This window comes from Lingula anatina, chromosome 4, assembly GCF_051362555.1.
Source record: "Lingula anatina isolate TDL-2025a chromosome 4, LinAna3.0, whole genome shotgun sequence".
NCBI classification, from domain to species: Eukaryota; Metazoa; Brachiopoda; class Lingulata; order Lingulida; family Lingulidae; genus Lingula; species Lingula anatina.
Genome location: NC_141770.1, coordinates 5,151,685 through 5,161,617, shown reverse-complemented (window position 1 = coordinate 5,161,617; position 9,933 = coordinate 5,151,685). Strand labels below are relative to the sequence as shown.

General features: G+C 39.6%; 1 protein-coding gene and 1 long non-coding RNA gene across 2 annotated transcripts; both read right to left on the bottom strand.

Annotated features, from left to right (window-relative positions):
• Positions 1 to 2,010: 2,010 nt before the first annotated feature.
• Positions 2,011 to 4,852, bottom strand: LOC106158283 (uncharacterized). The gene is made up of 2 exons (XM_087011668.1): positions 4,753 to 4,852; positions 2,011 to 3,896 (listed from the first exon to the last, which is right to left on the bottom strand). Exon 2 carries the CDS (start codon positions 3,847 to 3,849, stop codon positions 2,680 to 2,682), a length of 1,170 nt encoding a protein of 389 aa, XP_086867794.1. The 5' UTR covers positions 3,850 to 3,896; positions 4,753 to 4,852; the 3' UTR covers positions 2,011 to 2,679.
• A 1,622-nt stretch (positions 4,853 to 6,474) lies between these two features.
• Positions 6,475 to 9,611, bottom strand: LOC147762126 (uncharacterized). The gene is made up of 3 exons (XR_015334121.1): positions 9,308 to 9,611; positions 7,812 to 7,904; positions 6,475 to 7,406 (listed from the first exon to the last, which is right to left on the bottom strand). It is a non-coding gene; the product is annotated as an uncharacterized LOC147762126 (long non-coding RNA).
• Between the last annotated feature and the right edge of the window lie 322 nt (positions 9,612 to 9,933).

Below are 9,933 nucleotides of genomic sequence, written 5' to 3'. Positions count from 1 at the left end.
TTCGATAGTGTTACGAATGTTCGTGGGATTCGGCTGGAATCGCACGAATATTTTCAAGAATTCACTACGGTTTATAAGAATCTATTACGAATACTGCACGAACGTTACGAATCAATAAGGAATTAGTTAAGCACACGCCGAATGCATGCACGAATTGGGTACGGATAAAAGTGATTTCTGGACTATTCTTGACATTTCGTGGTATTTCCCCTCATGATAGGTATGAAAAGGCATTCAGCCGAGCTTGTGCATCAGTTCTGAAATGGATGTTCAACGTAGAGCAGCTGTTGTATTGGCCCTGGAAATTGAGTATCAACACCAGCTGCTGATAGTTAGAAGAAGACTGCTTCAAAGAAGAGCCCGCAGGTGGTGGGTTAAACCGTGGCTGACACCAGCTAGAAGGCTAGAATATGGTCACTACAACAGACTGATGCAGGACCTGAGGGTGGAAGATGAGAATGCCTTTGCCAACTATGTTAGAATGCCTGCCCACATGTTTGATGAGCTACTCAACAGGATTAGCCCAGTCATCCAGCGGAGGGACACCCATATGAGACCAGCCCTAGATGCTGGAATAAAGCTGGCCATGACGCTCAGACACCTGGCTACAGGAGACGGGTATCGCACCCTCCAGTATGACTTCCGATGTGGCTATTGCATGGTGGTATGGAGTGTGCAGGAAGTCTGTCAGGCCATCATACAGGAGTTAAAAGATGACGTCATGCCATTGCCAAGAACCAAGGAGGACTGGAAGGCCATTGCCCAGCAGTTCCAAGAACGATGGAATCTTCCTCATGCCCTGGGGGCCTTGGATGGAAAGCACATAGCCATCAGGAAACCACAAAACTCAGGCAGTGTGTTCTACAACTACAAAGGCTTCTTCTCCGTGGTGCTGTTGGCCCTGGTGGATGCGGATTATAAGTTTATCTGGATAGACACTGGTGGAGAAGGTCATCAATCCGACGCACAGTTGTTTGGTGCTTCAGAACTGAAAGAGTGCATTGATGACAACACCATAAACTTTCCTGACAGCGATCCTCTGCCCAGTGATAACAGAGACACACCCTACTACATCCTGGGAGATGATGCCTTTCCCCTGAGGACTTTCCTCATGAAACCCTATGGCAGTAGGGCTCTGGACAATGACATGCTGGTGGCCAATTACAAATTTTCCAGGGGCAGGCGTGTGGTGGAGAATGGTTTCGGAATACTTGCCAACAGATGGAGATGCTTCCAGGGCACCCTGGAACAAGGACCTGATGTTGTGCGGTTACTGGTGGAGACAGGTGTCATCCTCCACAACTTACTGAGGATCAGGTTCCCTGCCATTGGGAATGCGGAAGTGGACCAGGAAGAGGAGGAGCACAACATAATCCCTGGTGCCTGGAGGGCAGACCAACATCTGCAGGAGATACCCCAGTTTAATGCACCCAACAGAGACAATCGAGAGGGCAAAGTCATGAGGGACTATATTAAGGCCTTTTTTAATAGTGAAGCAGGTTCAGTTCCGTGGCAAGAGAGACTAGCTGGAGTGAATCTTAATTAAATGATGACTGTTGATATTGAAATGTTTAACGATGTATGCTATTAGTGTTTACAAATGCTCTTTTTTACCAATAAAACGTATTAGAGCAATAGGCCTGTATCGCTCTACTGACTCCTGGCACAACAGCTGCCGCAATCAGTATATTAGAATTTCAGCTCAGTCATAGCATTGTTGTTTTCTTTTTAATGTTCACATTGCCCTAGCCCATCTGTCTAAATTTCATCGTGGTTCAGCAGTTGCTTTTGTTTTAGTTGGATTTTACACCTTTTTCAACAGTACTTCAGACATGTAAGGGCTGTCAGTTAAAGAGATAATAACTTGGCCAAAAAATGAATTTTCCTGGAGTAAACAACAGTTTTGCCATACTTACCAATGGTTAATGAATCCATTTTAGCATTCAAAATTAGTCCCTTTTTTTCTAAAAAGTTGATTTTAACAGAGTATAGCTATCAGTGGAGGTCACGTGGTCTTAAGACAAGCTCAAATATCAGAATAATAGCTATAACTGCCGTTTTTGTGGTGCAACAGAAAATATTATATTTCTATGAGTTGTTCACAATGTTTTTATTGTGAAATATAGATCTCATACGAAAAGTTATTATCCCTTTAACCTACATGTACTCGTATCGTTCCAGGGCGGGCTCAGCCGACCTGGACGATTAACCAGCACTAGATGCACATGCTCCTACAAGTAACTGGCAACTTCCCTACATGAAACAGTGGTAGGAGCGAATGGCTGTAGAAACAACTTTGGATTATGAACTTCTGATTGTTATTATTATTATCACAATTTTTTTTTTGAAGTTTTATTTGCATTATTCAAACTGAAAGACAGAAATACTTATCAAAGTACATGTTTTTACATGAATATCATAATCATAAAAAAACATATCACTTAAAGCACACAGCTAAAAGCACACATTCTAAGTAGCACATAGCTAATAATACAGTCTAAGGAGTGGAGAGTGAGGACCTGTCAGTCTCAGTGGTTGCCGTCGACGTCTCTGTGACCGGAGTGGCAACTGCTGTGGGTTCTACGTCCATCAGTAGTTCAGACAGACTGCCGAATGACGAATCCTGGGACACAAGGGCACTGGAGGACCTCTGGGGCTGCTTGTTTTCAGCAGGAGGCATCATGGTGGTGCAGGTAGCTGCTTGTGAGGACCTCTGACGGACCAGTTCCTGTTGGCTGGGGACTGGGTATACCCTGGGAACTGCCTGTCGACCCAGGCTGAATCCTGTGAGTGCCACACCGACCGAGCTGGAGCCACTGGTCTGGACTGCCACAGCAAGGGATGCGGCTGCCACTGCTGGTGCTGTTGAGTAGGTGCTGGTGCTGGTTCTGGTGCTGATCTTCCTGCTTCCTCATCTGCCTGCTTCTCAGCGTTGTATAGAAGATCAAAAATGGCCTTCTGTTCGTCGCGATAGATGGACTGGGGCAGGTTCTGGAAAGCATGCCCGAGGTACTCCGCGAACTTTAACCTCTCTGGGTGGGGGGCAACAGGCACGGAAGGGGCTTGCAGGATCTGTAACAGCTTCTCCTGGCGGTCCTGGCAGGTATGCAGTGCCTGGTCCAGAATTTGTGGCCCCATCCCTCTGCTTCTGCATCCCCTGTTGGGCTCCGTCACAGTCAAGCTCCCCGTAGCGGTGGTGGACAGTGAGGTGGTTACTGGATTCTGGGCCTCCTCTTCCTGGGACTTCTCACCCTGGCTGATGGTGGCGCTACTCCGGAAGCTCTGGACTGTGCGATTGGTGACTTGTCCGCTGTGGGGCACCAGGAACTGGAATCTGGTCCATATCCACTGTTGGCGGTCTGTCATATCAACAGCTGCCTGCCTGCTCTTCTTCCTCCTGAGTTTCCCCATCTGTGTACGGATACTCTCGAAAAATGTAGTTAAAGCCTTTACTTCTTTCCCCATCTCCTGTGCCAGATCGTTCCAAACCTTATTCTTTTTTGAGACAAAGGTATGGTCTGCCCGCCTCTTGTTGTAGATAAAGTCACTCCTCTCAAGGAATAGGGCCACCTCCTCTTGTTCGTTCTCTGTGAGGTTGGACAAGACCCTGGCCTTCTTGCTCTTGGACTGGGAAGAAGCTGCTAGTTCATCATCAACATCACTAGCCACTGACTCAGCAGCCACTGACTGTGCTGCTGAATCTGCCACATCTTTTTCTACTTCTGCAGCTGATTCATCTGCAGGTGGAGGGGTAGCTTCTCTAGGTGGGGAGCCTTCTGTAAAATCTTCCCTGATTCGCTTGCTTGCCTTACATCTCTCCTTGCCCTTTCTTGCAGGTTTTCTTGGCATCTTGCTAATTTGTGGATTTCGTGACACAATCGTCAGCAGCTAATGACCTGAAATTAATGTTAAACTCCTTATATACCCAACTGTCCGGCAATCGTAGCTGATTCGTGATAGATTCGGGAGATTCGTAGCGGATTCGTGCCTGATTCGTTCGCTATCGTGAATTCGTAAATAGTTCTTACTTGCTTCGTACATGCTTCGGCGATTATTCGTGAGATTCGTGACTGATTTGTAGCCGATTCGTGGTCAGTGCAGGTATTCACGAATCCCCGAATGAGTTAAGAATACATACGAATGCCTACGAATCAATTAAGATTCAGTTACAATGCTACGAATTAACTACGATTTTTTGAATCGGGAGTTCGTGGCCAAAATGTTGAACAGCTCAAAGTTTTTGCCATGAATTGCTGATTGATCAAGAATTGCAAGAACTGACTACGAATATATACGAATCTGTTAAGAACTTCACGAACTGATTACGATTCAACCACGAATCCTGAAATTTTCAATTCCTGGCCATTCGTGGAATTCATGATCTGTGTGAAATAGGGACATCAAGATTTTTGCCACTAATTCCTGTTAGTCAAGAAGTGCAAGAACTGACTACGAATATATACGAATCTGTTAAGAACTTCACGAACTGATTACGATACAACCACGAATCCTGAAATTTGTCAATCCCTGGCCATTCGTGGGATTCGTGGTCTGTGTGAAATAGGGGCTTTAGTGAACTCCCGCCCCCAACAGTTTACATTAACCCTTGTCACCTTGAATATATATAAAACTGAGTGGGATCTAATTCACCTTTTTCCAAAATGATAATTTTGCAGGTAAAACATATAGCAGCAATGTTCAAAATGGGATTGAAGAGAATCACCAGTGTAGCAATATCTTTGTTGCACTGACCTTTGCTGTTACTGTGTGGTTGTAGAACGAGACGGTGAACAGATGAATTCAACTGTCCTCAGTGTGATGATGATCCAGGAAACACACCTTCATTTCTATTAAAAACAGATAATAAATCATCAATGAAAAATATATATATATATATATATATATATATATATATATATATATATATGTAGATATATATGGTAGTTACAACACAGACATAACACAGTGATCAAAATATATTATTATATTATAATAAATACATACAGCAACAATAAAGAGATAGACAGTGATCAGAATACATGCAGACACATTCAATGTCTCAACAGACAATGCAAAGTCATCAAGATGTATACAAGAAATTTTGTTTATATCAAGAGTTTTGCCCAACGAATGCTCGCCCCCCAACTCCAAACAGTTAACATTAACCCTTGTCACCCTGAACATATCAAAAACTGATTTGGATCTCAATGATCCATTTACGAATGATGATTTCCCAGTTACAACATATAGTGCCGATGGTCACAATGGGATTGAATAGAATCACCAGTGTAGCAATATCTTTGTTGCACTGACCTTTGCTGATACTGTGTGGTTGTAGAACGAGACGGTGAACAGATGAATTCAACTGTCCTCAGTGTGATGATAATTCAGGCAACACACCTTCATTTCTATTAAAAACAGATAATAAATCATCAATGAAAAAAAAAAATTATATATATATATATATATATATATATATGGTAGTTACAACACAGACATAACACAGTGATCAAGATATATTATTATATTATAATAAACACATACAGGAACAATAAAGACATAGACAGTGATCAGAATACATGCAGACACATTCAATGTCACAACAGACAATGAACAAGCATCAGTTATACATGAAATTTTGTCTATATAAAGATTTTTGCTTAGTGAACTCCCGCCCCCCCCCCAACAGTTTACATTAACCCTTGTCACCTTGAATATATATAAAACCAAGGAGTTATAACAGAAGGAGATTACACGCAAGCCTATCTATTGTCCGATGTCTGTTACGGTGGGCGGAGCTAGCTACGGGGGGCCTCCTGTCTCAAGGTTTCGTCTGGGTCGCTCTCCTCCGCTTGGAGATTGATTTTATATGCGTTATTTCGCGTTAGAATTCGAGATCAGTAGTGTCAAAGCGGCGCTGTGTGCTGAAGATTTTTTTCACAGGTAGTTATTTGGACGATGTGCTGGGAGGGAACGATATCATAGAAAGCGATTATAAGGTGGTGACTGAGGATGGTCGCCATGAGTTTTTTTGAGTCGGTGATAGATGGCTTTTCTTTTGCACAACACAGTGAAAAATCACCAAGGATAAGTCAAAAGAAAACGTCCCAACTGTGGTTTGTGAAAATGACATTCAAGTGAACGTCTGTCCTCACTGCCAAAGAACATAATATTAATACATAAACGTTTTGACCCTCCTGCCCTTGGGTCCCATAAACATATACATTGAGACAGTGCCTAAGCTTTGTGTCTGGTTTTAAATTTCTTTAAGTATTTTTTTCTCTCACTCGGTATAATTTTAATATCATAATGCATTAAAGTGAAATTTTAATCAAAGGTTGAGGCAATGCCACGACATGCCAGTTTACTAAATACTCGTTATAAATTTCTTTATCTTGGAAATCTCCCTTTTTTTCAGGATTATTTTGACACATACTAACACTTCATATTTGTCGGTAAACAAGTACACAGTGCTAAACATTAAGAATAATTTTTATTCATTCATAAATATATTAATGTACAAAATATATCAGAAATTTTAGTATTAACTGAGCTCTTTAAAGTGAAACAAATAAAGATGAGAATTTTGAATTTCAAACTATTATTTACTATATTAACTTAAAATATCTTTTAAGTCAACTCTATACTCAAGCATCATGAGTAAAACCATTTTATTATATCAATAGAAGAACAAAAACAAAATTTTACACATAAGCAGTAATTAATGAAGTCATAAGAATGACTAAGTTGCTATGGTTCTCCAGTTTTATGCAGTCTATGTTGGCATTTTTTTCAACCGTGCAAATAGAAATAATTATATTCCTTTTTATCTGACTTGCTGATACCAGTCTGTGCCAGATACTATTCCACTGACAGGCCAGCAAGGTCTGAGAATCTAATGGGCTGAATGAAAAAAAAACCCTAGAAGATAAAGTGGCTAATTCTTACAAATAGGATAAAAAACATGGGATTTTCAAAAGGTTATTATGAATCAAGACAACACTTAGTAAGAACATTTATAAAATGAACTGGAGTACATGTTACAGCTGAAAAAATTAACTGGGCCAGTAAGTGACTGCTTTAAAGAAATTTCACTGAAACAGTCCAAATTTTACTGGCAATCAAGTAGACTGTTATACCATGGCACTCAACAAATTATATATAGGTTTTGAATTTTTTTCCACGTGACAGTAACATAAAATTTATGTCAACTTTTGAAAGGTATAGAGTCAGTTAGGTGACTGTAAATGTTTTAAAATGTCATGAAGGAGCACTATTAATTTAATGCAATCTCTGTTGGCCAGTCTTATCCAGTTTCTTCTCCAAAAAGGACAACTCAGGTGAGAATTTCTTCAGGGCCTTTTCTTCTGCCTGCCAATGCCATGCCACTCAGAAAAGAGAGAAACCTGTAGGTTAGAAAAAAAACATAATAATAGCATTATGAACTACAAGTATCCATGAAGACATTATGGAATTACGCAGTGAAGTTTAATGTGTCTTGTTTTGACTTGACTGAAATAATGTTCACCACATAAATGAACAATTGACAACTAAATTTATATAGAATATCAAGATTCATGATCACAAGCTAATAACCCCAAGAAATTGAAAGAAATTGTACTTATTACAAGAAATTATTTAAATCCGCCCTGATTCCTACTCTTCTGACAGGACAAAAAGGGGATTTCAGAGAGGCTGGTTGCTAAAAGGAAAATGCCCAAGGTTGTTGTATTTTGAAAAAAATTTAAAAAAGGGTACTGTTGTTAGTGAATGTTTAATGCATCGTAGGCATTATGACAAAAGTAACTTACCCCAGACACGCTGACCTCCTTTTTTCATTGACATTTTTTAATTTTTTCCAGCCTGACCATAATTCATGTATTCAATGCAGCCTTCTCCCATATCTATAATAGAATAAAAAAACTTGAGTAGTGTTAAGATAAGCATGTAAAATTCATTATCAATTTTGAGAGAATTTCTGTTTCAACACTGCAAGATGAAATATTTACTTTCAAGTAATGAATAAACCTTAATAGAGTTCTATTCTTTTGTAACCACCAAGGCAAAGCTTCTTTCTTAAAATGAACAGAAACATCCAAGCTTGCCACCTAACATGCCAAAGTAGTGAAGTATAATTAAAGTAGAGAAGCAAGTACCCCTTAATTATAGAGGTGTCTTACACAATAAGGTGTGTCTTACACACCTTGACTCAGAGGGAGATGTGTAGTGAGATAACAGGTTAAGTAATTGGTATAGCCTAGGTGAACTTAAAACCTTTAGACTTTAAATTAAAAGCACCAGGATTCATGTGTTCTTTTTTCAAAGGTTTAATATAAATTAAAACACATATATGTAAAAAAAAAGACTAAATAAGTTAAAAATAACTATGCCATGAAGTCAAACTTCCTGTTAGACCGCCATGATGGAAAATGCTGGGTGGAGGCAAAATTTTCCAGTCAAAAAAACTGAGCACTTTACTTAAACAACAAAGTTACCACTCCAAAGCCACCCACCATGGTGAGATGAAAAATGATGACCAACTGTCATGATAAGTCTTTTTAGATTTAAACATGAAAAAGGTAAAGGCCAAAATGGTACATTTACCCATAACACTAGAGTAAAAAATTGGTATTCTGAACAAATCAGGTTATTTTTTTCAGGAAATATTGGAGCAGTATCCATGCAATATATACCACGCCACGACCAAGATGTTCAAGAATCTAAACACACCAAATTTTTTTATAATCTTGCATTTGAAAAGTACAAAAAGCGGTAAGGCTTTTGGCCGTAACAAGCGTAACACTTTTTGATCGGAACTCATGAAAATTGTCAATTGTCGTATCCAAGCTAGACCACATGTAAAATCGCAAAAAAAAACAATACTGCTCAAGCAAGTGTGTTGCACACATAACAATTAGCTAAATTTTATGACTGTCATGTGACACAAGTTTCAAAAAGTAGGAGGAAAATGTCTTTTGGAGTAATTTTTTTTCGAAATATTAACAAGATGGCGGCTTAAGCATCTGCTTGTTATTCGGCTACTGAAAGTGCACCTAAGTTTTATTCTTTGCTATTACCACAAATTACTTAACAATTGCAACTGTATAAAGACCAAACTTTCTTCATCTGATACTATATTTATAGGCACTTGTTATGAGTGGGAAATATTTTTCGTGCAATATTTATTCTCCACACACCACCTCGCGAGATCAACGTGTAGCTGGACACTTACACAGTGAGACCCTACGACATAAAAGTTGCAATTTATCTTCATATTTCATGTAGTTATGCATTTAAAAGCACTTACCTGTTTTTTGAAAACCTTGTCCAACGTAATATCATATAAATTCTGTAATTCTCTCATTTTAAGAAACTTTTGACTGCGTTTCTGTTTGTGTCCTCTCCAAACGACAGACGAAGGCATCTATTCTGACAAACGAGATTTAAACGAGAGTAACAATTAAGCGTAACAGAGATAGGCATCCATTGTTCTCTGGGTTCTATTCATTCCGACCAATGAGAGACCGTAATACGGGCTCCACCCCCACGCGTGTAATCTCCTTCTGTTATAACTCCTTGATAAAACTGAGTGGGCTCTAATTCACCTTTTTCCAAAATGATAATTTTGCAGGTAAAACATATAGAAGCAATGTACAAAATGGGATTGAAGAGAATCACCAGTGTACCAATATCGTTGTTGCACTGACCTGTGCTGATGATGTGAGGTTGAGTTGAGTTCAGCTGATCAGAATACATACAGACTAATTCAATGTCACAACAGACAATACACAGGCATCAGAATGTATCTATAAAATTTTGTCTATATCAAGATTTTTGCTAAGCGCACAACTCCCTCCCACCCCCCACCCAAATCTCAACAGTTCACATTTACCCTTTATTGTCACCTTGAGTATATCTAAAACTGAGTATGCA